We start from the raw sequence: 26,781 nt of genomic DNA, 5'->3' as shown, positions 1-26,781 counted from the left end.
GACAAGGTAGTCACTCTTGTTCTCCACATATCACAGATGAGGCTGAAGGAGCTTCTGTAAATTTCCCAAGATTCCACGGACGCTGGCTGCTCAGCCTAATGCTACATCCCCCCAGACAGATTTATGAGAAGAATGTTTTCATCTGAGGCCCTGAATTCCTTTCACTGTCCCTCTAAACACACTGGATACTTTTCATAAAACAAAAGCAGGCTCCGTTGATCTAGACTCTTCCATGAAAAAGCCTTTTATGTCCAATCTTCCTTGGCAGACATGTTCTTTTCTTCCCTAATGCACCTAAAAAAATAAAGCCAATAGAGAGATGAAAGAAAAACTTAGAGCTACTTTTAGAATCATCAAATATCTTTCTTCTCTTTTCTGAAGCCTTTCAAAACTCTAAAATCTTCCAATTATCCCTGCCTGGATCTTTGACTAAATTGTTCACCACTGATGCTTCTTGCCTGATCGTTATGCGGTGGGGGGGATTGGATGTTTTAATACTTACCTGCATATCAGTGGGTGCTGGCAGCCCACACTGTCCCCTGAGGTGTGGAAATCTGGGGCAATGGCCCAGGGCTGTGCTTTGAGGAAATCCATTACTGGAGCTCAAAGCCACCCCAGCTGGAACGCAGCTGCCAGTGAGTCCGCACACAAATCAGCCACGGAGGCCAGGGGCGAAGGACCCACCCCACGCCCACCCCGCCATGTGCCTCTTCTCTCCACTGGTTCTATGCCCAGCCTTTCTGAACCTGCAGTTCCTGCTTCCTTCTTCTTCTTTACACCCTTGATCAGAATCACAGCTGTTTTGAGCTGGATGAGAACTTGGACGTGATCTAGTACCTTCCACCATTTTCCAAAAGAGGAATGTGGGATACAGAGAAGGAAAGGTGGTCCCCCGGCGAGCCTTGAAGCCTGGCTCCATCCACCCCGCCCCGTGTGCTCACTGTCATGACCTGCCATCTGTCTGGGTTGGGAAGTAAAAAGATCAGGTCTGGCAGAATGCCTGTGAGGAAGGAGCCCTGAATGTCTTCAGAAGAAACAACTTTGATAAAGCTGCTAGTGTGGCCGGACAAGAACCCCACGGACAGGGTCAAACTTGGAAAGACGGGCTAAAATTGTTAAGCCTGAGGCTGGAAGAGAAAAGGCAAATTCAAGGGTAAGAAAAAGAAAGAGCTCTCTTTTCAGAGAAGAGAATGGAACCAGAAAAATGGTGGCAGGGAGGCTGTGGGGTGTGTCTTCGATCCCCTCCCCCAACCCAAAATCTTCAGTGAAATAAATGTTAAATAATAATTCGAAATTCTAAAAGTATTTGGCATGAGTGGGTTTACACTGGAAACCAACACGGGAAACCAACTAAAGATCTTAACTCGGCATTTTTGGCCCATGCGCCTCAAGAAAGAAGTAGTGTGGGGACCGACAGGACTCCAGAGGCCAGAGAAAGCTGTTGGGACTCAGGATCTGCAGGAGGGCTTTGGGCTTCCTTGGTCCATGGAGCCCATTGTATCCCGCTCTCCAAAATGCAAGGGCTGATATCTGGGCATGAAGGTGGACACAGCCAGCTGTCTTTGGGGAAATAGGGGTAGCCTCTACGTTATGCCTTGGTCCACTTGGTCCTCACTTCAGGGCCATCAGACAAAGAATTCAACCTGGACCTAGACTGATCATGAAAGTGAAAAGTGGTAATAGCCTATAGCAGGAAAGATATGTCAGTAAGGGTAGGACCCTTTTATACCTCAATGCAGGTGTGAGTGGGTGAGAGAAGGAAAGAGGAGGAGGAAGATGGCACTTGTGTGTACAGTAGCCAGAGACTTGGCTTAGTGCCATGTGTCCCCAAAGGCCAGGGCCCCTCGAGACAGTGTCACATTCAGAGAAACAGTCCAGCCGATGAAGCAGATGGAGGAGCTATTCTCATGTATACTTGTATTTCTCAAATCCTTTTATGGAAATCCGGGTACGACCCACAGCAGTACTTACTAAGATTCCTTTTCCTGTCTCCCCAGCACCCGCACATCCAGCAGAGGCCTCCTGATCCAATCTCTCACTGTTGAAAATGGTCTTTGTCTTTATCCCTCCCCTCCCCGCTCTCTGCTCTGTAACATGGACATCAGTTCAGCCTCTTTGACTTGTGTTTTCATTTTCTCTTCTTTACCCTGATTCTCAGCAGCATCAGAGACTCGAGAAACTGCCCCAGCGAGCGAAAGTTCTTCCTTTCCTTACCATCCTCCGGTGTACATTCTCAGCTTTTCCGTAAATCACAGTGAGGATGGGAGCAGAGCTGGTGAAGCCAGAAATCTCCCCCAAGGGCCGGGGAGAAGGAAGAAGCCCATGGGCAAAACTAAACTCAAGTGAGAAGATTGAAGGAAGCTGGGGTTCGTGTGTCAATACATCTCATCACCGCACTGATGGCGCACACGTTCTCTGGGAGATATCACAGATTTCAAACTTCTCCTGTGCCTCAGAGTCCTCAAACATTTCCCTGTTTAGGAGGATTGGGTGGTGGTGCCACGTGGAGGGCTGAGGACCGCTGCCTTCGTCACCACTCCTGGGAAGGCAAGCAGCTGAACAAGGATGCTTCCGTTTCTTCAATTGGAGAGTAACAGGGTCAGTCTGTAATGTTCGATAATACTTCTTAACCACGTTTAAGGACTCCATTTCCAACCCTGAATTGGGTGCTGGTAGGTAGATATTTGCTGAAGACAGTTGACTACGGAATTTTCAAAACCAAAGTGTAGTCCACGGCTTATAACCTTTCCCCGGAAACTCACAAGTATGTTATGTAACTACCGGATAAAGTAAGAGTTTCTTGGCTTTTTCTTTTTTTAAGACTTTATTTCTCTGAGAGAGAGAGAGAGCGCATGTGTGGGGGCAGGCGGAGGGGGAGGGGGAAAGGGAGAAGCAGGCCCCTTGCTGAGCAGGGAGCCTGACCCCAGGCTGGGTCCCAGGACCTGGGATCATGACCAGAGCCAAAGGCAGACACTTAACCAACTGAGCCCCCCAGATACCCCTCTAAGAGTTTCTGGTGTCCAGGCTTCTCAATGCCTTGATCAGAGAAGCCATATTCTGATACGTCTGCTTTTGTCTTCTGCCGTGGTGTGAACAACGAGGACAGCTGCTCTTGCCTTCAGCTGCGAGTGGGCTGCCCTGCACAGGCTGACTTGGTACCCCTTGTTACTGAAGAATGTCTGGAAACAGAGTAAAGACTCTGCAGAGGAAATCATGATCCACCCATCAAGGAACAGGTGACGTCACTCAGTAAGTCCCTGAGGTAGGTAACCCAGGGCTCCGGTCTAGTAGAGATGGGAGGCGGGGGTCCTGTGGCTGCTGGGAACCACTGGGGCTTCCACCCTGGAAGGGAAGTCCGTTAACATGAGGTCACGGCTTTCAGAAACCTGGGTTCGAGTTTGAGTGCAGTGCAAATCAAACACGCAAAACAATGGGCTCCAGTCACTTCCTGGCCGACCTTATGAGAACTCTAACAGCAAGTGTGTGAGGGCGTGGCTCTGTCTCCAAGGCCTTCAGAAGTGAGTTCCGGCAGGAAAAGACCTACTTCCCAGATGATTGAAGGCACTTTGTTTTTAACAGCCATACTGAACCCACGCACAAAGCAAATGGGGGTAAACACCACAGGGAGACTTTCCGGAGGATAAATTACCATTCATCACTTTTTTTTAAGGTCACTGAAATCCAGGACCAATGTGGAATTATGCCCGTTGCAATCTCAAGAACTGAAATTTGGGACTAGGAACTAAGCGAGCCCTATGATGACTTAATTCGTGGAACTCTGTATAATAATTTAATTATTTGAATTTACAAATAAACCTTTGACATAGGCCTATAAACCAAGATTTTCTGGGAAGCATCCAAAGGGAACCACTCAAATTGATTATCAGTTGCACAGATATATATATTTTTGTTGTTGTTGTTGTTCAAATTCTAAAATGACCCAAGGAACTAGAATTGAGCTTATTAATGAGCAAAACAGAAAGTTAATTAAACATAGACTTTTCAAAGATTTGAATGTCATTTTGGAGATTATGACTCATTTTGATAGGTGTGTGAGAAGACAACAGCATTTCTTCCAGAGGTTTCTCAATAAAATATGGATCCTTGTCATTGAGGGAAGACATTCCTGTGGGCTTCCTGTAAGCCTAAGAGCTTAAAGATGACAAATTCTCAAGAATCCCACCCACCATGTGATTCTAGGGGTCTATGACTTGTCCTTCATATTCCCAAAAATTATTTCAAAACCTCAATAGAAATGAGTTATTTTTAAATGTTAGAAAATTAATACAAACCTTCAGAAGAGAAAATGAGTTCTTCTCAAAAAACAGTAGTCATTCTTATCATGAAGTGGATGTAGGTTTTACAATTAGTAAAAAACAAGATGTTTGTCCTTGTTCATATGATTTGTTCCCCCACTAATTAAATGCTATATGGTTCAGGGATATGATAAAGCTACTGAAGGCTTTATTAGTATTTTTGAAATAAAAATGCACAATACATTTCCAACTTACTGAGTTACATTAGTTAAGCTTCATTTTTCTCTGCAAGAGGCTGATTTCAAATGAGTTTTTCTAAGACATCTAAACAGCAAGCAGTATGTTAAATGAATGTAAGATACCGTTTGGCTCCAAGGGCAGTCAGTATCTCTAAATAATTCCTATGGATCTTGGTTAAATTTTATGCTGTAATGTCACATGCATTTAAGGCTTTTTGACTGTGAGGCACCTGGGTGGCTCAGTGGGTCAAGTCTTTGCCTTTGGCTTAAGTCATAATTTCAGGGTCCTGGGATCAAGCCCCACATCGGGCTCTCTGCTCAGCAGGAAGCCTGCTTCCCGCCCCCTCCATCTCTGCCTACTTGTGATTTCTCTCTCTGTCAAATAAATAAATAAAATCTTTAAAAAAAAAAAAGACTTTATTGATTGTGTCTTGTTTTCATTCAAGGGGATCTTGAATGAAAAGTGGAGTGGCTTGACAATTTCCAAAAAATGTAGATGTCTATAGGAGATTATAATGTGGCCTCCACTATGGAGTAGTGATAAAGTAGTCTTCATTCCAGAAGTACACAAAGGATCAATTAGGACTTATGTCCTTTTCCAGAACTTTGGCATTTAGGTGGAAATTAACACACTCGTCTTAGAAAGTCCCCAACTGTCCACTTGAATAAGAAATCTAGTCTTATGAACAAGAAGTGAAGCCTTCATCCCCATGGCATTATATGTGGGAGGCAGACATCCTCAGCCATTCTTGGGGATGGCCCTTCTGAGTGGTTTTCCATTCTGTCCCATTCCCATGTCTGTCTTCCAGCATTTTCAAATGTCTCAAACCTTCTAGACAGAATGCATTGCCCCATCTACTGGAGTATGTTCTCTTTCCATCCATAACAGTATCTCTGTGATTGTCTCCCTTGTTTTCCAAGTGCTTGGAACATATTTTTAATGAACACACATCAGAAAACATCTTGTCACTAACCAACAGACCCCTTCTCCTTGAAGAAAATTAAAAAAAAAAACAACACTTTTTTTATTACTCTTTTTAAAAAAAAATTTTTTTAAATTAATCTTGTAGGTAAATTACTGCTTCCTTTAAAAACTCAACATCTTTGCTACCTTGTAACTTGTCTGATCATTGCAAATGGCAGTGTGGGAGGAATCGTATTTGCCTCTCCATCGCCAACAACGCAAAGCGATCTGTGATTCAGAGCCTCCTAGGAACTCACCCAGACTCTATGGAGCTAGCCACACATCCTCCATTTTCTCTCTCTGAGGTGAGATAACCATGTCTATCTTTAAGATTGTTGAGCAAATTAAATGATAGACATGGAGAGTTAGCACATGGTCTGGAGTAGACTAGACACTTGACCTGCCCTGTTGTCATCATGGCTTTACTCCTCCAGTGGGCAGGCTACCATCCCATCGGTGGCTTGGGACACTGTTATGTAATACACATTGTGCTAGATGGGCACCACTGGAGACTACAAAGTACAGTTCTGCAAAATCCTTTCTTGCCCTCCAGCTGGGGAGCTCTGCCATGGTGAGCAGACCTGCAGTGTAAGTCCAGAAAAGCAAAGAGTCTCTGAAGCTGGAGAACCTGTACAAGGCATTGTGTGGTCCATGAGGCTACAGGTGAACTTGAAGGGGGAGGGGTAGAAAGGATGGACATCCCTGCAAAGACAGGAGGGACAACCTCTCAGATGAAGAGCCTAGAGGGAGAGAGGCTTGGAGGCAGAAGCCACCCAAGAGTGTAAATTCTGGTAGTGCGGAGGTTCGGAGGGCAAACCTCCCCTTACCCCACCCCCTCCTGACGGCCAGGCCCACTTCCAAGCTCAGCCAGCAATGCCTGTGTGACCTTAGGCCCCTCACAGCAATCATGCCACATTGTCATTTCCTTCCTATGTCGTGTGGATTCAGTGAGCTGACAGATGGATGGCTACTTGAAGAATGGCCGGCACTGAGTCAGTCAGTGCCCAGTAAATACCGTCATGGTCAGACGGGCTGAAATAAGATCTGCAGTCAGTCACTCCTCTCTGCACAAACTCTGAGTGGGCCACCTGCTATGTGGGAAGCTGTGCAGGACATGGGGTGGCCTATTCATGGTAGTGTGGTCCCGTGGGGCAGTGCCGGGTGAGAATGCCTTATTGAACACACCTTGCTAAGAACCTGCCATATTGCAGGTCTAGCGCAAGATAGCAGGTTGGGACCCAACACGCATGTGGCAACTGCTGACAAGGAAGGATAGACGTGCCCAGCATTTACCCTGAGGGGCTGCTTCCTGCGTTTTCTCCTTTCAGTAAACTATGCAGAGAAGTCACTCTGAATCCCATTGTATAGGTGAGGAATCTGGGGCTCAGGGAGGTTCGGTGATCGTGCTCAAGTTCACTTGGCACGTTAAACGGCAGAGACCAGACCCATGCCAGGCCACCTCAGCTGAGGAGGCTTCCAGAATCAGAGCCACTGGCTTGGAAACCAAGCCAAGGGACCCAGCCAGGAAACTGCTGGCAACAAGAAGTCATTGAGCTCTTAGACAGCAATTTGATAGGTTTCAAATGCAGCTGAAGAAAGAGTTCTCAGAAGCAAAGCACAAAGTCTCTCACCATTTTGTGAGAGACCAGCTGGAAGCTCCTCAGCAAAGCAGGGTGAGGTGGGTGAGACGAGCCTGGGCCTGGGCTTCTCAACTGTTCTTAACCCGGAGGCCACGCCCTGCCCACTTCCATTTGAAAAGATGACAATTTTAATTTTCTTTGATGTTAGTCACCACTTCAAAAATAGTTATGCATGGGGACAAAATCCAGTCAAAGTAGTGAAATAAAACAACTCTTCACGCAAACTGCCTTTCCCTCCAAAATCGACCCTCACCTGGAATTATCAGAGATTTTGATTTTCCCCCTCCCTCCATCCACCACCTTCCCAGCACTGTGAGGTGCACTGACCTACCCTAAAATGTTAGGTACTCACATAAACAGAAAAAGATAAATGTGAGAGGTGTTTCAAAGGCAAAGGCAGAAGGACTTGAGGATTGTTAAAGTGGGTAGAGGAAATGAGTTGAAGACACCCTCGGGTGCCCTCATCTATGTGCCCGAAAGGTTGGTTGAGCAACAGTGCAGGCGAAGGGAGTGAGTTGGGTGGTCAGTTTTAGGGTTCAGGTGTGAGCATGATAGGTCATGTGGAAGCTAGATGAACACGCCCATGGCCATCTCTCAGCAGAAAGCCTTGTCAGATGTGCATTCACGCAGCACGCAGGATCGGGGTGCTTGTCACAGAAGCATGGGTGGGAGCCTGGCTCTGCCTTCCCTGGGGAATTGCTTCTTCCGCATGGTCCAAGATGAATCACCAATCAGTGTGTCTCCGTGCAAGCAGGTAGGAAAGCGAAGAGGGGACAGATCAGAGCCCTGCTGTCTAAGGACAGGACCCAGAAGCTGCACACTTTTGTTCCTATCCACTGGTCAGATTTTGTCACTTGGTCATATTTAGCTACAAGGGAAGCTGGAAGATAGAGTACTTGCTGGAAGGTGGACACGGAACCACTAAAACTCAGCAATTCCATTACAACAAAGGAGGGGGGAATGGTTTTTAAGGGACAACCAGCAAGCAGTCTTTGCTGCAGCCTGATTTGCAAAAAGTTTCTAATAGTAATGGAATGCAATTAAAAAAAATTTTTCAAGGACAATTCAAGATTGAATAAAATATGTGGTATCTTGGCCATGCAAATATAGAATCTTTCCTCTAAACTTATAAGAGGGGAAGAAATAGAAATGAGTCCTTACTATTTTATCTATTGACTTAATCTTAGCCACACAGTTTCCTGCATATGAGAAAGAACTTCTAGAAAAATATTAATCAATTTTTCTGATTTTTCTTGTATTTACTTTAAACTTCCGTCTCATCTGCCCCCGAACAGGCTTCCTATTCCTTTGAAATCATTTCCATTTAACCATATCTATGTCTAATGTCTAAGGGATAGAGTAGAATAGAGAGGGGATTCCTGATTCTACTGTTTGATTTCTCTCCTCCTACTATCCCCTTCTTAGGGAGAAGTATAAAAGCCCATTTGCCTTAAATAACACGAAAAGTGATATCAGAAAAGTTTATAAATATAAAGCTACATGATGAATATTTAAACATGTACAGACACATTGCAAAACTCAGGAAAAAAATCACTTTAATGGCTCTCTTAATCAGCTAGAGCTGTCATGAAAACATACCACAGACTGGGCCACTTAAAGAACAGAATGTTATTTTTCACAGTTCCAGAGGCTGGAAGTCCGCAACCAGCTTGCCTGCTGATGAGGTTTCTGGTGAGGGCTCTTTTCTCAGCTTGCAGACGGCCTCCTTCTGTGTCCCCACGTGGCAGAGAGAGAGGGCTCTCTTGCATATGCTCTAATGATGACACTAATCCTCCTAGATCAGGGCTCCACTCTTGTGCCTTCATTTAATCTTACTCACCCACTCCTAACATAGCCACATTGGAGGTTAGGGTTTCAACACAGGAGCTTGGCGGAACAGGGGAGGGGAGACATAATTCCATTCACAGCAATAACAACATGCCTTTTTTCTAGCCACATCTATCTTTGCCAGTGACCCCCCAGATGAGTCAAAAGGCAAAAATAAAGCAAGTTTCATTAGTTGATAGATGTCCTAGGTTTCGCTGAAACCTCTGCAAACACCATCTGAGCTATCTTAACTCCACATGAAATGCATCACAAATACCATGTCTTTAAAGCTGGAAGCATGGGCTCCCATCGAGTCTCTGCTTCAGGGAGAAATCAATTCAACAGTATAGCAGTTTTCTGATGCACATGATTGGAGCTTCCTAAGGCGTAAGCCTGGTTTGCCCTGACACCCACCCTGTCTTGTTTTCTAAGGGATTCTTTGATTTGAAAAACACCTTCTGCTTACTATTTCCAGCCCCCATTTCACCTTCTTTTTTTCCCTCAGAAAGCACCAGATTCCTAGATGTTTATCTGTTACTCTGTTATGAAAACTGAGCGCAACAAAAAGGTAAAATGCTGTTACTTCTAAGTAAGTCTGCGAAATAAGGTTAGAAATATTCCTAAATAAATAAATTGTGTTAAAAATATAAAGGATGGATAGACATCAGATTGGATTTCACCCTTTAAAAAATGGAAGCATTAGAAAATGTGACTTTTTATAGTCCTCTAGCTCTGAACTGAAAAACAAAGCCAAAAGCAAGTTACATTTCCTTTTGTTTTTCTTTCTTGCAAGTTGCATTTCTTAAGGATGTCGAAGAATGTATACATTCTTAGAATGACTTAGTCTGTATATTTGTGAGGTGTCAAAAGCCTGGACTTTTGGCCTGACTTGTCCAAGCAAATGAAACCAAACTACTTTCATCCATGTTGGCCTTTGTTCACCAGCCATGACAGTGTCACTGGTGTCGTGGTGAGCATCCCTGGCTTCCAGATTGCCCACCACAGCCAAAGCAGCCAGTGCATGGGGGGCTCTCTAAACTGTCTGCTGTCATGTGCTGAGGTGATCTCCACCCCTCCTCTAATTCAAAAGTTCCCATGGTTCCTGAGAAATGATGATTTAGGAGCCCTGAGCTCTCAGTGTCCACCAAGAATGGCAGAAGACAACTTGTGGAGAGCCGGCATCACAGGCAAAATAAGCCAACTGAAGACTCAAGCCACAAAATCTCTTCTGGGAACAGGGATTTTCCCCACTACTTAAGTATTAATGGTTCCATCATGGTGGTGGTTACCACACCTCAAGCCATGGGTTCTCGTGGTCCAGTCAAGGCTTTCTGTCTCATCTTCCACATCACAGGGTGCTCCGAGTGACATGTGGGAGTGGTAGCAGGAGGGGGACTCCCCAGGGCTCTCAGGCACGTGCCCTCAGAGCGGGGAGGAGGAGCTGCCATGTGTCTTAGGTCCTCAGAGAGAGCTCATGTTGTTTCATTCCACTTCTTTACCCAAGGACTCAGCCCTCCACAGACGTCAGATCGTGAACTAGGTAGTTCACGTCTCTTAATAACAGAAGCTGCTAGATGGCATGTTGGTTAGTTGAGCTAAGGAATTTAAGGATCTTTAAGCAATAAGAGATACCCATTAATCCATCTGTGAAGAGTTGATCAGTGGGTGGGAAGGGCATGGGTGCTGCAGAATATTTAGTCACAGCTTTGAAAGTTGGATGGTCTCCTATTTTAAGCTACCCTGACAAGCGTGTCTGAACAAGTCAAGCTCTGGAAAATCACCACCCCCTTCAAAAACCATGATGCCAACCAACACAGTTTGCGTCCACTTCAAATAGCAGCACAAATCAGAGCACGAGAATTAAGGCAGCCCACAGTAACCATATTATCAGGTAATATGCTGGTTTCATGTTTCACAACTTGATGCCAAAATAAGGAACGTTATCTGTTTTAAATTCCTTTCTATTTTGTTTCCTCTTTGCTATTTGAGGCACATGATATGTCATGCAAATCATGATCTTTGACACTTTTTTAAAACATTGAGCATCTTGGGGTGCCTGGGTGGCTCAGTGGGTTAAAGCCTCTGCCTTCGGCTCAGGTCATGATCCCGGAGTCCTGGGATCGAGCCCCGCATCGGGCTCTCTGCTCAGCGGGGAGCCTGCTTCCTCCTCTCTCTCTGCCTGCCTTTCTGCCTCCTTGTGATCTCTGTATGTCAAATTAATAAAATCTTTAAAAAAAATTGATCATCTTATATTCAGCATCTAAAATCATTCAGTTATTTGTAAATTATAGGCATGGAATTGATTGAGACTTAGTGTTAGATTCCATGGACAGAGCTGGCCAGAATGAGGCTCCCCTTTCTGATTCATATAATAGTACTAGAGAGAACACTGAAAATGAACAGTGTGATGAAGACTTCAATGTTTCCCCATTGTGGACATCACCCATTATTAATTCAGACAACTGAACTTGGAAATCAGAAATACTAAGTACTTTAACACTTTAAATCATGATGAATTTGAGGGAATACTTTTCAAAATCCAGAAAAAAGAGTTAGCTGGAGTTCAAGCAACTGTTTCTTAAAACTCAGTTTTGTTAAGGATGCATTTTAGTTATGTGCACAAGTATTTACTTTGTATTTTTACTGCATTATTTTCTTCTTCACTTTCAGAAACTTGGAGGCTCAGACCCTGGTTTTACTGTGTCCTTCACTCACTCCTGAGCTGCAAATAGTAATAAGAGGGGGTACTTAGTGTACAGTAGTTGATCAGCGGTTGGGGCGGGGGGGGGCACTGGGGAGTAGGAGACCACCTTCCTGCTCTAAGGCAGGAACAGGAAAACAGGGAGCACTTCCTATGCCCCTCAATTCCCAACCCAGCAGCCAAGCCCAGAGCTCCAAGGACTAGCACAGGACCACTGTAAACACAGTGGAGGAATATTACACAACGAGTAAATGAATACACACAAATAATCATGATAGCAAACACTGACATAGTTACACTATACGACCAAGGTATATATTGAAATACTTCACATGTTACTCATGAACGGAAGCAAGCTCTCCCCAGGAACAGAAGGGCTCCACTAAGGGGAAACCTGCATCCAGCACCCGAGCCTTCTGTCTTCTGTCTTTTCTTTCCACTTTCACCAAGATTTGCTGAAATGTGACGTGGTCAGGCTGAAAGGCTGCGTATCTGCGTATCTGGTTGGAACTGCTTGCAGTCTTTATAGACCAAAGAGTGCCTAAGCCAGAGGATGTTTCTAGAGAAATCCTCAATAGGGGCATCTCAAGGGAGCAAAGCCGTTGCCTTGTGAGTGCACCCCCAGCCTTATCCCTGTGGGAGCCTCCTCCCTGCTCAGTGGATGACAGAGCAGTGTAGACAGGCAGAGACTCATATGTGAGGCTTGGATGCACTTTTGTTTGCTTAGTTTACTTTTTCATGGGGAGAGAAACGTCATTAGCAGAGGCTATCCTAGGGCAGGAATTTTTTTTCTCTCACTACAGTGGCCATAGTTAGATGATAAATGGACTTGAGGGGAGGAAGCCAGAACCACATCGGAGGAGCAGAAGCAGCTGGGGCTGCGGGCTCGGGTTAGCGATGGCCCCGTCACCTTTAAGAACGCGACTTCCTGGGAGATCTCACGTCACTGGATCACCTTGGGAAATACATGCTTTTTCTCCTCTAGTCTTTTTTTTTTTATTTTATTTTAAATAAAAACTATTTTTTTAAAGCTATACAGCCACCATTTTTTGTTATTTTCTGATTTGTTACTACCAACTTGTTTTATATACACATTTTTTTTTTCCCTCATTCTCCTCATCTAATTGTTTTGATTGGTGAGGTTAACAGTGCATGAACCAAAATAGCTATAGAGTGGGAAAGAATAAAGGGTGAAAAAAGAAGAGATAGTGCTTTGGAGTGATTGACAACCCTGTTTCAAATCCTGGATGAATCATTTACAAGCTGGGTGACCTTGGAAAAATGAAATCTGTTTCCTCATTCCTAAGAACGAACTAGAGGACTTAGTCGGTTGCTGTGTGGTTTAAATGATAACCTCCCCCCCGCCAAAAAAAAAAAGGAAAAAACAGCACAGTGCCCAGTACAAAGTAAGGGCTTAATAAATGGTGTCAGTTATTATAATTCTTGTATTAGAATGTCAGGCAAGAAAAAGGGCAATTCTTGACCATATTATTTTCTCTCCTCGTTTTATTTTACACGCCTAGCTTGACCAGTTCTTTTTGCTTATGAAGTCCCTTGTACCCATATTACAAATCAAACAGATGAGGGATGCCTTGAAGAATTGAGAACTACAGTTGCAGTTTTTGAGGAAAATGAATTCCAAAATCCAGCCAAGAACAACAACCTAGTCTGTAAAGCCTGACTTGCTACAGGGAATTTATAAGGAAAAAAATCAGGGAGTAAAACAAACCCATGAGGTTTTTTCCAGAAAGTCATTTTAATAGTCCTTTCATCGCAGAAAGCTGGACAGAATTTCATGACCTTAACAGACGCCACTGTGGCAGAATTTAGGCATTAGGAGGTTTAGACTGCTATGGATATTACCTGTGATGCTACAATGGCTCCTGCAGTTAAGAAAATAAAAGTCTTGTATTCAGTTTGATTCTGAAATGAGGCTCAACCTCAATAAGTCTGATTTAAACCCATACATTTAATCAAATACAAATAATGACAGCAGACAAGCATCAGCATAAGGATCAGCCAGGAATAAGAGTCTGTGCCTCCTCCTCCACCCTTAGGTTCTACCTGATGTGACCAGAAGACGAGCCTGGTTTGGCTCTCTGTTTGTTCCTAGATATGATTAACTATACAGGCTGCAGAATTTTACTCCCTGTGTGCTATTAATAATTCAAGGGAGAAGCTTTCCATTTAAAAGCTCCTGCTACATTTAGAAAGGGGGGGGGGGGTGCCTGGGTGGCTCAGTCCGTTAAGCTTCTGGCTTCAGCTCAGGTCATGATCCTAGGGTCCTGGGATGGAGCCCCACATCTGGCTCCCTGCTCAGTGGGGAGCCTGCTTCTCCCAATCCCTCTGCCTGCTGCTCCCCTGCTGTGCTCACTCCAAGAGATAAATAAAATTTTGGGGGGGGGAAGGAATTGCTTTCCCAGTATCTCCTGTCTTTTCTTCAAAAGACCAGCTAGGAAATGACAGAACAGACTGCTTTTTTTCAAGTGCAGAAACCTCACCAACACTTCCTTTTGTTTCACATTTTACATGGTTTGGTAGAGGCTGAATTTTGAGTCAATTATTTGGCCTGTTGGGAAGCACTCAGATTCGGTATTTTTGTTACATCTTAATTTGTTTATAACCCTTGTTTTGCTATGATTTCACTTTAAATACAAAAGTAACATTTTAAAAAGGAGCGGTGGAAGTCAGAGAAACAATAGTTATTCTTTTCCATGTTTTATTGTCTATATTTTACATACATACTATCCACCTAACATGCTAAATTTCTTCTACAAGGTGCCCATTTTCCATCAGGTAAGCCATAATTGCATTTCATCAAGTCCCACCAGTCTTTAAGTAAGGAAGAAAGGGTTTTCATATTTAAGTGGGCTCTATTTGGACATAGCAGTGAAGTCTTGGTCTTGAAATCGACTTTTTGTTGTTGTTGCTTTTGGTAATCTACATAAACCTCTCACATTCATTAAAACAAACAAATACTCTAGGTTCCTGTACTGAGAATTTCGTCTTTGTAATCTCTTTCCATCATTCCGGCCGAGAAATGCTTTCCTTGTACAACATGAAAACAGGTATGGACAGTGTATATAGCACCATTCTTATTACAAGCCCAAATGGAAAACATCAGAGTATCTATTCGATTTTATAGGGTAGATTCTTCAGACTTGATATAAGGGGGGAAAAAATCTCACTCCAACCCTCTTAAGTAATGGGAAATGGGAAATTTTGTATATTTCCTTTACCAGCTCTGAGAGGTGGAAGAGGGGAAGGATGTGGACATAAAGTCCGTATCATGCTGAGAAATGTCAGGAGTTCTCCATTTCCTTACACTCTCACAGTTGACACAGCCCCCTTCGTTTTTTCCTGGACCAGAAGCTCAAGGGCTGCCTCTAAGTTCTGCAGCTTATAAAACACAATGGGTGAAAGAACTGCTTTCGGATTGCATGATGGACTTTTAAGGTATTCCAATCAATTTTCAAAGTCCTGAAATGCAAGTGATGTGATGTCAGCTTAAATGAGGGGCTACTGCAATAATGAACCACCTCTGGAAATATGCCAGTTTAAAAAAGAAAGGAAAATACGCCAGTGTTGATACATCTATAGAGGGGGAAAGTGGTTGCCTGACTCTGGTTTCTCTATCTTAGCAGTTTCCATTTTTGTCTCTCTCCAGGAAGGTTTTTATCATAGCAGCAACAAAGCCTGACAATTAATGCAGTATTTGCATTATTCTTAATAACTCAACTTCCTGGGTCACCTCCTCAGTCTGTTTGCCAAAGTACGCTATTTCCATACAAAATGGAAATTCAAGAAATTGAACTTTGAAACTATTTATATTCTCGGTGCTCATTTTTCTAATTAGTTATCATTGACTATTATGGTTCCTTGATTACTCATAACTGTTTTCCCAACTTCTTCTACACCATACTCATTTAATCCATTTGCACCTTCATGCATGATTAGAGCTATTTTATGATATATTGGATTTAAGAAAGAAAATGGGAAATATCCAATGTTTCATTAGTCTTCAGTTTTAAAGAGCAAGTCAATAAATAAAAGGAAAATATTAGTCTAAATATGTGAAAAATTGACAACATTCTCCCTCCGCTCCCCCCCCATATATATTTTAAACAGGAAATGTGGACGGCACAAATAATAGCAGCGATCTCTTGCTTCACCAAGAATCAGGAAACCAAGAATATATCTTTATTTACATTGCCTGCAGAATCCTGACATTTAGGGACCTAAAACAAGTGGTGCATCTTTTTAGACATTAGGGATTAAGATACTCTTTCAAACTTTTTTTTTTTAAGATTTTATTTATTTGACAGACAGAGATCACAAGTAGGCAGAGAGGCAGGTAGAGAGAGAGGAGGAAGCAGGCTCCCTGCCGAGCAGAGAGCCCGATGTGGGACTCGATCCCAGGACCCTGAGATCATGACCTGAGCTGTAGGCAGAGGCTTAATCCACTGAGCCACCCAGGTGTCCCTCATTCAAACTTCTGTAATACTTATTTAGTGATGAGCTAGAAGGAAATATGTATTTTAAAGGAGGTCCAGAATTTGAGAATTTGAGCCAAGAAAATCCTTACTAGGGAGGAATAATGACTGCAACAAATTTGAACTCTGAGGAATTTTTTGGCAGGTACATAGTGTTATCTAGACTACCTTGTCATGTCTTGGCAGGACTTGCAAGAGATGTGAGTGAAGGATGGTGCTATTAGAATTTGTAAAGGGATGGAGTGTCAGGAGGAAAGCAATGTCCCCTGCTTGTGCTCAATGTGAGTTCTACTCACTTCAAGTATTTCAATAATGAATACAAATTTCCCACATGGTTTGTAAATCAGTCTTACTGCTTTAGAGTCCTACCTCAAATGCAATTCTAACTCAGATATAAACTTTGGTCTTCTAATAGATAAGCAATAAGTCTATATTTAACAGTTTTTAAATTCTTATTTGCCAACAGTTTGCTTATCTTAGGTATATTTTAAAATAACCTAACTTAGAAGTAGAAAATCCTAAAGACTAAATTTCCTTATTTTAAGAAAAAAAAAGTATTTGTTTCAGTTTCACTGGTTAAGTTTTACATAGGAGATTTTCATAGAAATAGTTAAGATTTAATAGAAAGTCTTTCTCTGAACCTCATTTTTGGAAGAATGTGTCATAAAACCACTTTCTGGTTTTGAGTGGTGTGTGCGTGTGTGTGTGTGTGTGTGTGTGTGTGTGTATGCACGTGTGCGATGTGTTAGCACAGTACAATCAAGTTTATTTGGCAGGAAGGACTTGAAACATCATTGGAATTTTTACAAAGAAAGGCAATTTGAATTATTATATTGTCATGGTAGAATATACTATTAACTGCATTTAAAAAACTAGTTCTTATAGTCAGATTATATCAAAAGGAAATCCACAAATTTCAATTTAGGATTGGTAACTTTTGCAATTTCCAAAATGGAAGTACTAAATCAATCAATCTGGGCTTAAAGGTAAGTGAGACATTAACTGATGTCCTTAAGTTGGAGGATAGGATAGAGAGGATAATGCCTGAAAAAGTCATGTGCACAGTTAATTCTGAGGAAAAACACAGACTTCACCAGTAAACCAGGCAGGACAGACAAGTACAGCATAAAGGCTCTTCTACAAGAACCAAGCACTGTTAGAAAGGAAGGTCACAGTCTCTGTATAATAATCTCAGATATTTATCAAGAACAGGTAGAAATAAGAGGAAAATCTGGAAAACAATAATTACTGTTAATGTCTAAGAATAAATGAGAAAAAAAAAAAAACGAGCAGAGAACAGGGACTAGACTTCAAGTAAGCTCCTAGAGATGGCACCCAGATGGGATTGAAAGCAATTATGTCCAGGAGAAGACAATACAGATTTATGTAAGAGAAGACTTAGAAATTTTTGGCCAAAAAATAATATAAAAAAAAAATAATAATATATATATTTTTTAGAAAAAAATAACAATCCTCTTGCAGGAATTTTTAGCTATAAACCAAGCCAAGAGGAGGGCAATGGACTGGAACTAGGCAATCTCTCAGGATTCTTTTTTTAAAGTCCCATGAGTCCAGTAAATATTTATATGTATAAAGAACTAATTTTACCCTGAAATCTCATTTGAGGGAGAGAAAGACTGAGTAAATTAGCGTCAAGATTTAAAACCGATTAAGAATATGCTATGTACAAAAAAATATTAACAATCCTGTGTCCATCACAGCACTATTTACAGTAGCAAAGAAGTGGAAGAAACCTTAATGTCCATCAGAAGATGAACAGATAAAGAAAATGTAGTCCATACATACAATGGAATACTGTTTCAAACTTAAAAAGAAGGAAATTCTGCAACTTGCAATGATATAGATGAACCTTGGACATTATGCTAAGGGAAATAAGTCAGTCACAGAAAGACAAGTACTGTGTGATTCCACTGACATGAGGTATCGAAAGTAGTCAAATTCACAGAATCGGAGTAGAACATGGTTTCCAATAGAGGGGGAAATGAGGAGTTACCAATCAATGATATAAAATTCCAGCTAAATGAGATGAGGAAGCTTTAGAGGTCTGCTGTACTATACACTGAAAAAGCTGTCAAAGAGGGTAGATCTTACGTTAGGCATTCTTACCACAATAGAATTTTTAAAAGAATACACTATATAGGGGTGCCCGGGTGGCTCAGTGGGTTAAAGCCTCTTCCTTTTGGCTCAGGTCATGATCCCAGGGTCCTGGGATCAAGCCCCACATCAGGCTCTCTGCTCCACGGGGAGCCTGCTTCCTCCTCTCTCTCTGCCTGCCTCTCTGCCTACTTGTGATCTCTGTCAAATAAATAAATAAAATCTTAAAAAAAAAAAAAGAATATATATTTAAACTGAAATTCTATAAATATCATAAAAGAACATATCTAATATATAATCCAATAAGTCCTTAAGAACATCCATATTAAACTCTTTAAAGGCAAGCACACATTAGAGTAAAATGAAAAAACACTTCGGGAACTTTGGTTCCCAGGAAAAACACAGTAAAAAATGATGGCTTCCTGAGCCCTTAGAAAAGACTCTTTAAATGGTCACCTGGGTGCTAAACTTAGATAAACAATGAAAAAAGGAATTACTTCAATATTGTTTAACATTTCTTTGTAGCTTATTAATTTTCCACAATAATGAATGGAATGAAAACAGAATGTCCTAAGCAAAATGGCTTTAGTAATTTCTCTTCAAGTTATGAACTTACTACTTTACGTTAAACATCAAAGCTTATCCCGTCTCCATCCAAGTAGAAAGTTCTAACATTCTGTAAATATATACAAAATGGTTACCATTTTGTACTCTTTTTTAAATAGGCAAAATAATTTACAGTCACAGAATACAGGTACTAGAAAGAAAAGGTTTTTTAATATCATCTTTAACAAATTAAAAAAAACAAAAGCAACAATTCAATAAGGATCCTTCCATTGTTCTCTATACAGATTTAAATGCTGTTGTGTAATTTATCAGTTACATTTATAATCAATAACCTTCCACTCACTGAGTTTAGAAATTACAGTATTTACTGAGCTAAACTCTCTCACAAAAATAAGGCACAACTACATGATCACAAGTAGGAAACACAATACAAATAATGAATTAAAAACCTAAATGAGAAAATATTCATGCACAAGTTTCTATAGAAACTATGAATATATGATCCAGTTCAAGGAAGTACACAATGTCATATATATAACTGCATCATGTTACAATAAATTCATTACTTCTACACAGAAAGAACTTAGCAATTTCCAATTCTACTTTATACAATTTTACATAAATTTAGTAAGTTTATGCACAATATTCACATCTGCAACAATAACAAATTGATCATTAAAATTCAGGCAAAGGGCAATTAAGACACCATAATGTGTGGCACATTATAATTACAGAATACCATTCATCAAGCTCATGTCTAGGAATACTAAATTGATGGCACATTTAAATCTTACGGATCAAATCATCCATGGTTTAATAGCCAAAGTGCATTAAAAAAAATTGCTATAGTCAAATAGGTCATGAATATCAAAATATATGATCATAATTTGCTGTCCACTTAAAAGCTAAACATTTTTATGCAAATGCAAAGTTAAAAAAAAGTGGCTTCAAAGTTCTCAAAACTATAAAATAATCTTAAAGCCTTTCTAAGAGAGATGGGAAACTAACAAATTTGGCAGTTACTATTTAACATTACGGTGAGGAAACTATTAAACTAGCTAATTCCACATTAAGAGGTAGTTGAACAAAATGTTATTTGTACACTGCATTGAGGTCTTTGTGTTTGTTTCCCTCTTTTTTCTTCAAAATGAACTAATCCTATACCAGCAGCTGTCTCTTCTTTCTATTAAAGAAAATCTGTAGGTATAGTTTATTGTACACTAACCCAGCAAAACTTGATTTTAATTCACATTTCTGTGCTGGGGTTTGGAATTTACTAACAAGTGATGCCAAAAGACTGCGTTAGAGCCAACAGCTCAGACATGCGAGTTCTAACTCACTGACAAATAGTACCAGCAAACATCTAAAATGTAGAGCCAATAAGAACTCAAAAGATGACTTTAAATAAAAAAGAAAATTCTTTGTTTCTAAAACATCTTAAATTAGTGAAAGTTCATAAACAACAACAAAGAAAAGGTTTCATTTCCAAAATTATTAGTAGAGTAGCCTCTAGTAAATTATTCAGGACCTATGAAATGAGATTAGCTAGATGAAAACTAGAAAATGACTCAAACACATATGATTTTATTTGTTGTCCCCACAATTGGGGGGAATATAGAGGTGGGGGGACAAGACAGGGAAAAGGCCTTCAGTGCGCCCAATTAGGAGACGAAATGAACAAATACTTAACCTATAATCCTCATGAAGTTTTATGATCTTAAAACAAAAACAAAAACAAAAAATGTTGCTATGAGTATCCATTTTTCCAAAGCAGAAAGTTCCTAAGTTTCATACTGTTTCTAATGTGTTAGAGTATAGAATTAAGACTATTTGAAAGGATTTATAAGTACATAAAAAGGCTCAAATAATTTTAGCTCAATTTATATTATCCAATTATTATTTTTAATAAAGAGTCACTGTATTTCTTCTTTATATAAGCTGAAGGATATATGTTTATACAAACTGAGGGCCTCACAAACAGGGTCATTAATAGCTACTGACAGCAAGACTTATTTAAATGGCTTTTTAAAAAATAATTAAATGATTATATGACAATCTTTTTAATTCTTAGATGTTACAGGTAAAGCATAAACACAACTTTATTTCAGCATGATATTTGAAAGCAAGTATGTATGGTAAACCATTGCAAATGAAATATTAAGTCCCATCCTTCCCTGATATTATTACCAAATGATTACATTGCACAAACGGATAACTTCGTACTTTTTTTTCTAAAAAGAATAAGTCAATATTAATGACCTCTCTACAGATTTTTTCCAATTTGCCAAATGAGTAAGACCATAATAAATTAAAACTCAATTCCATTGTTCACCATACAAATAAGCTAACTTTTAATTATCCTTAATTAGCCATTCTGCTTCAGTTCTGATTATAACTTTGGGATTCCCACATACATTTGTTTTTGGTGATACTCTTCTCTCCAGCTGTTATTTCGAAGTAATTTCATAGTAATATTTTTGCAAAATTAAAAGATTTGCCAGCTGATATAGAACCCCAAATTCAGAATCATTTTAAATTAAAGTCAAGTTCACAACTTTCAAAAATGTTTCCCTACTAGGTAAGAAGAAAATATAAAGTAGAATATTTAATATCTCCTTATCATTTGTATTCGTTTATGCAGATAAGACCAGAGCGTTATCAGTTACTGGCTTTAAGATGCAAAATTATAAAACAATAGTGAAGCTGAGCTATGCTTAGAAAGGTTAAACCAAATAAAAGGAAAACAAAGATCCATTAAAAAAGCAAACTCAGATTCTCCCAGATGCAGGAGAGACAAGGTATAATATAGGGTATAATGAGGGTATAATATAAAGGCTAATCTCAGAAAACTTTCCTCTTACAAGAAACTGAGAATAGAACCATTATACAATTTCTATTATTCATCCTCCAACTGGGGGGTGAGGGTGAGAGGTTTTCTAGATTCCTAATTGAGAATACGTGAGAGTTTAAAAGTTAGATAGAAAAAGACAAAGAAAAAGAAAAATTAACCCCAATCTTTAAAATACAACCCACCCCAGGATAACCATAAAGTAAGCAAACTGATTTTACAGAGGTTTTCATAAAATCTACCCAAGAGAATTTAATCAATATTGTTAAAACAAAAACCATGTTTAAATTCGTGGTTAATACATATTTCAACATAAACTGTACTTGAGTAGTAAATTTATAACATAATAATGCAACTGAGCTATGAACCTATATATAAGAAAAAAAAAGTTTTATAGTTCTGTGCATGACTTGACAATGAGTATTTAATATAATTAATGTGCTATTGTGCAACATATATCACCCATGTACATTTTTGTATCCTAAATTTGGGAGGAAGAAGTAAGCTATGGAACTGTATTCATGTCACTTGTGAACAATGAAATTGTATTTAAAAAAATACATTGCTATTTTCTGTCCAAAGTTTATTTACATTTCATTGGCTAATTCTAAACTTGGCATGAAAGCTGTTCCAGGGGTTAAATGGAAAAAAGTAATGAAAGATGAGCCCAAGTCTCACAAAAATAGAAGAGTTTTACTTGATATTGATAACATTCCAAAATATATGAATTCTAATTTGGTCTAATATTGCAACCACTGTCCAAATCAAATAGTAGTCCAAGACCTCTATTAAGTGCATTTATTAAAAATCTAATGTTAGTGTAATACTACTCTGACATTGTGATAACCCATTATCCTTGCAAGTCATTGAAACATGCATCACAGACACGAACAGGCTTCTTGGAAGAAGGAGTTAAGGCATTTTTGGCTGAACACTCAGCACAGAAGATATTTCCACATTGTCTGCAGTGATGCTGTAAATGACAAAAATTAAACAATTTCAAGCATAGAAACTATACCAAAAGCATTATGAGACTACAAGACTACTACAGACTGTACTGTGAAGGTATATTAATTTTCAAGTGATTAGTATATTATTTAATAATATACCATTTCAGTATGTCAATTTAATCCCTTAGTTAATCTGAATGTTTCCTATTTACCAGATACTATGCTAAACATTTTATATGGCTTTTATCATGGAATTCTCAAAAGAACCTTAAGAGGCATCTAAAAAGTGATAATAAAGCATCTCATCCTACCAGGTAAAAACCATTCCTATTTGCCAAGTGTTTTAGGCATAATTTCATCAATAAGAATATAAACCTGAAACATAACATGGTATTATTTAGAAAAAAAGGTTTTTTAATCTCTTCTTTTTCTTTAAAAGAACCCAATGATGACTAAAACATATGAGTTTAATCCTGGCCCACTGGTTCAGAAAATGATTATTCCAGAGAATAATTCAATAGAGAGGCAATGACTAAATTTAAAACTAAAATTGAAACACATATGCTGATCAGAAACTATACTGCATAAAATTTAATGATTCTATATAGCTGTAAAGTTAATCAACAAATAGAAAATGTTTTTAATCCATCAAATGCAAGATTATGCTGATGGTTAAAACATTAATTGATATTGAGAAATAAAATTCAGAACCATAGCAATATGAATAAAATAATTTACCCGTCTCACTGTTACTGAAAAGCCTTTCCCACAGGCCATACAGTTTTGTACTTCGTTGTCTTCAGCCCATTTCCTATTTAATGCTTGTGTGTGTTTGATCTATTAAAAAAAACAAACAAACAAAAACAAGTGCCTGTACATATAACATTCAACATTTTGAAGAATGATGCATAATTTCTAATTTGGTGCCCAACTTTTTTTTTTTTTTTTTTAAAGATTTTATTTATTTTGACAGACAGAAATCACAGGCAGGCAGAGAGAGAGGAAAGGAAGCAGGCTCCCTGCTGAGCAGAGAGCCGGATGCGGGGCTTGATCACCGGACCCTGGGATCATGACCTGAGCCGAAGGCAGAGGCTTTAACCCACTGAGCCACCCAGGTGCCCCTGGTGCCCAACTTTTATAAAATTTTGACTTATAGGCACCATGGGATAAAATTTTAAATATCCGAAATACTTTGGTCATTTTCCATTGTCAAAAGTTGCTAAATTCATAAGTCTGAATGACAAAAAAAAATAAAGTAAATCAAATTTTAGTCCTCAAAGGCACTGGTAATTTCTAATCCTTAGTGATTTCCCATCCATTCTAACCTTAATGATCAATCCTTTCTGGGCACCAAGCCCATCACTTCTTTATCAAATAGTGACTCAACTATTCCTTGATGTTTCTGAATTTTCCCAGTACTGACAATTCAGGAATGACAACGCTTTCTCACTAATCCCAGGGTTCTCTCAGACAAATTCTTTATCCCTTTTATTTAATTATCCATAACACAAACAATACTGCTACAAAGAAAGTAGCCATTCAAAAGTATTTACTAAATATCGGAGATTTCTTTTAAAGACTGAAAATGTGCTTTCCCTAAGAGTTAATTCTGTACTGAAAAACAGCCTCACATTACCAGATGACTTACTTGAAGGGACTGATTTTCTCTGCCCAGCTCCTGCACTGCTGCAGTGGTATTATCCAGCTTTCTTTGCAATTCAAGGACTTTGGTTTGAAGCTTTTCTATTTCACCTTCTCCTTTAAGGCATCTAGAATAGATGGCAAAGAGACTATTAAATTTTTTAATGATAAAGATCCTTCTAGAACATACATAATAAACTACTTCAGTAACTTCAAATATAATACATGAATTTCAGCTATCTGATTGCTTTAAGGGTTAGTTTTTAAATGGCTACATAAATACCTATAGGACCCATGCATTTTTCTCAAGACTTGTATTTTTTAAAATGTGGAAAAAGACCATCTTTTCGTCACTTAGAATGGAAATAAACTAATTTGACTAGACATCAATCACCTTTCTAGTAGTGCTCTCCTTTCATCCTGATTATTCTGAACTGTGGCTTCTAACACTGCAATTTCACCCCGTAAGTCGTCCGTCTGTTTCTCGAGCTCACTGACTCTCCGTTGACTGGACTGCCACTCTTTCTTTACAGTGCCTAAGTTTTCATTTAATGCTGTAATCTGCATGGTAAGTTTAGCTTCATTTTCTTCATGCTTCTTCATTCCTATTTCTTTTTCTTTTATTTCAGAATGCTGAAAAAGGAAGAACAGTGAGAAAAAAACCTATTACAAAAGTAATGCAAAATAAATTTAATTAGCTATTGAATTTAAAATATTGGCAACATAAATAATATTACTTCTTCAGGAAAGAAGGCAGGAGAATGTATTTCATTTTACACTAATGAAACTAATTCCAAAAACATCTGTGTAATCTGAAGTGGCTCAAGGCCATTATGCTGAAATGATGGTCAGCAAGCTTCTTATAACACCAGTGAACATAAAGCAATTTGAGATATTTTCCTTTTCTTACTAGCACAGAGGAAGAACACATAGTTAAGGATAGCAAAGGCCCTGGATGCAAAGCTGGCATTATCCATCTCAAATTCCACATGCATCTTTTTGTCTATCAACCTGCCAAAAACCGAACAAAACAAAAAAAAACAAACAAACAAAAAAATACAAACCCTTCAGATCACTGTGTGAACTTGAAATTCAAACCTTCAACTAAAACATTCAGCATTCAAGTTATGTGGGGATATCTGGACTTAATTCAATAGAGGAAAGCCAGATGCTTCCCATTTTGGCATGCACAATTTAGGGAAGGAAAAGTAGACTTTGGTCATCAAAATTCCAAACTGAAGTTTCCGTTCTCCCTTATCAACATTTACTTGGACTAAACAAATGAGTTTAACATCATTAGCAATCCATGCCATTTACCTCAACCTACACAATTGTGGATTTGTTTTTCTGGCACTGAAAGGTTTTCATTTTTTTGAATTAAGTTTTATTGAATTTTTATTTATATAAACCAAAATGTAATTACAGACTAAAATATTTCCAAATACATGCCAGCTCTTTAAACAAATCAGATCTCTTTTCTCAATCAAAAATTAAAATGCTAGGTAAGAGCATTTAAATCCTAACTTCTAAGTAGAAAAATCCTCTGTTACTGGATTGACTTATAAAATCAATCTCAAAACACACTCCCCACCATAAAATTACTGACCAGTTTAGCTTCCTTCTCAGTAAATTCTTTCTTCAGTTCCTCTTCCTCCTTTTTCACCTGTTCTTTTAGCATTTGCTGGTTTCTCTTCTCCTGCTCAAGGGTTGCCTTCAAGGAATCTACTTTCCCTTGAAGCTCTAATTTCTGCTGAATCAAAAGCTGCTTGGCATCCTTGAGATTTGTTACCTCCTATTGAAAAAGGCCAAAAATAAATCATCCTTTACAGTAAATGTTTCCATATGTAGCTGTTAGACAAGTTATCATAACAATACATACAATATGAGTTTTAACCTCTCCTCTTAGGAGATCCTTAAAGTTCACTATTTTAAACAACTGGTTTAAAAGAGGAAAGATTATTTACTTCCTGCTCAATAACCATTTAGATCCAAGTAATAACTTTACATGCATATTTTAATTCAATTATGGAAAAACTCCTAGCCCCTATTTTCCCTTTCTTCACTTAGCCAGCATTCACTGGTCACCGCTTAGGCATCACACATTGTGTTAGTTTTTAAGAAGACATATAGAGATGAATTATATACATTACCTGCTTTACGGAAGTCACAGTATATAAGAATATAATGATATAAAGAGATAATTAATTAAAAACCAAAATGGTAAGTATATTGGTAGACATAAAAGGTAGTGAGAGCACTCAAGAGAGAATTTAACCTTTTTCTAAGAAATTTAATAATTTTTTACAAAGCAAATTATAGACAATTGGTTTTTTCAACTGATCCCCTATTATTCTTATGACAGGAAAAATGTTCAGAACAGATTATCAAAAATTTTAGGAAAGAAAAACAACTGAAAAAACACAATCCCATAAAAATCTGAGTTTTAGACTCTGTTTTTTAGCTTACTATCTATAAACATCATTTTCTAAATCAATAACTCTTCTTTTTTATTTTTTGAAGTAGGCTCCATGCCCAGCATA

General features: G+C 39.2%; 2 protein-coding genes across 2 annotated transcripts in view; one reads left to right on the top strand and one right to left on the bottom strand.

Annotated features, from left to right (window-relative positions):
* The window catches only part of PLEKHG7 (pleckstrin homology and RhoGEF domain containing G7), a 65,718-nt gene extending 49,864 nt beyond the window's left edge, over positions 1-15,854 (top strand). The window contains 12 exon segments of the mRNA XM_032347730.1: positions 2,159-2,342; positions 3,123-3,253; positions 4,942-4,988; positions 4,990-5,058; positions 5,417-5,495; positions 9,432-9,465; positions 9,467-9,494; positions 11,597-11,620; positions 11,622-11,698; positions 14,666-14,708; positions 14,711-14,752; positions 15,756-15,854. Of these exon segments, the coding sequence (XP_032203621.1) occupies positions 2,159-2,342; positions 3,123-3,253; positions 4,942-4,988; positions 4,990-5,058; positions 5,417-5,495; positions 9,432-9,465; positions 9,467-9,494; positions 11,597-11,620; positions 11,622-11,698; positions 14,666-14,708; positions 14,711-14,752; positions 15,756-15,854 (857 nt within the window).
* Positions 15,855-18,991: 3,137 nt separating this feature from the next.
* The window catches only part of EEA1 (early endosome antigen 1), a 120,188-nt gene continuing 112,398 nt past the window's right edge, over positions 18,992-26,781 (bottom strand). Inside the window, exons 25-29 of the mRNA XM_032346783.1 lie at positions 25,848-26,033; positions 24,636-24,874; positions 24,249-24,369; positions 23,339-23,437; positions 18,992-22,623 (exon numbers count right to left, since the gene is read on the bottom strand). Coding sequence (XP_032202674.1) covers positions 22,501-22,623; positions 23,339-23,437; positions 24,249-24,369; positions 24,636-24,874; positions 25,848-26,033 — 768 coding nt within the window. The 3' untranslated portion in view covers positions 18,992-22,500. The remainder of the gene's footprint in view (positions 22,624-23,338; positions 23,438-24,248; positions 24,370-24,635; positions 24,875-25,847; positions 26,034-26,781) is intronic.

The sequence above is a fragment of the Mustela erminea genome, chromosome 6 (assembly GCF_009829155.1).
Source record: "Mustela erminea isolate mMusErm1 chromosome 6, mMusErm1.Pri, whole genome shotgun sequence".
In the NCBI taxonomy this organism is placed as follows: Eukaryota; Metazoa; Chordata; class Mammalia; order Carnivora; family Mustelidae; genus Mustela; species Mustela erminea.
The sequence above is the reverse complement of the archived record's forward strand: the minus strand, read 5'-3'. Positions and strand labels throughout refer to the sequence as shown.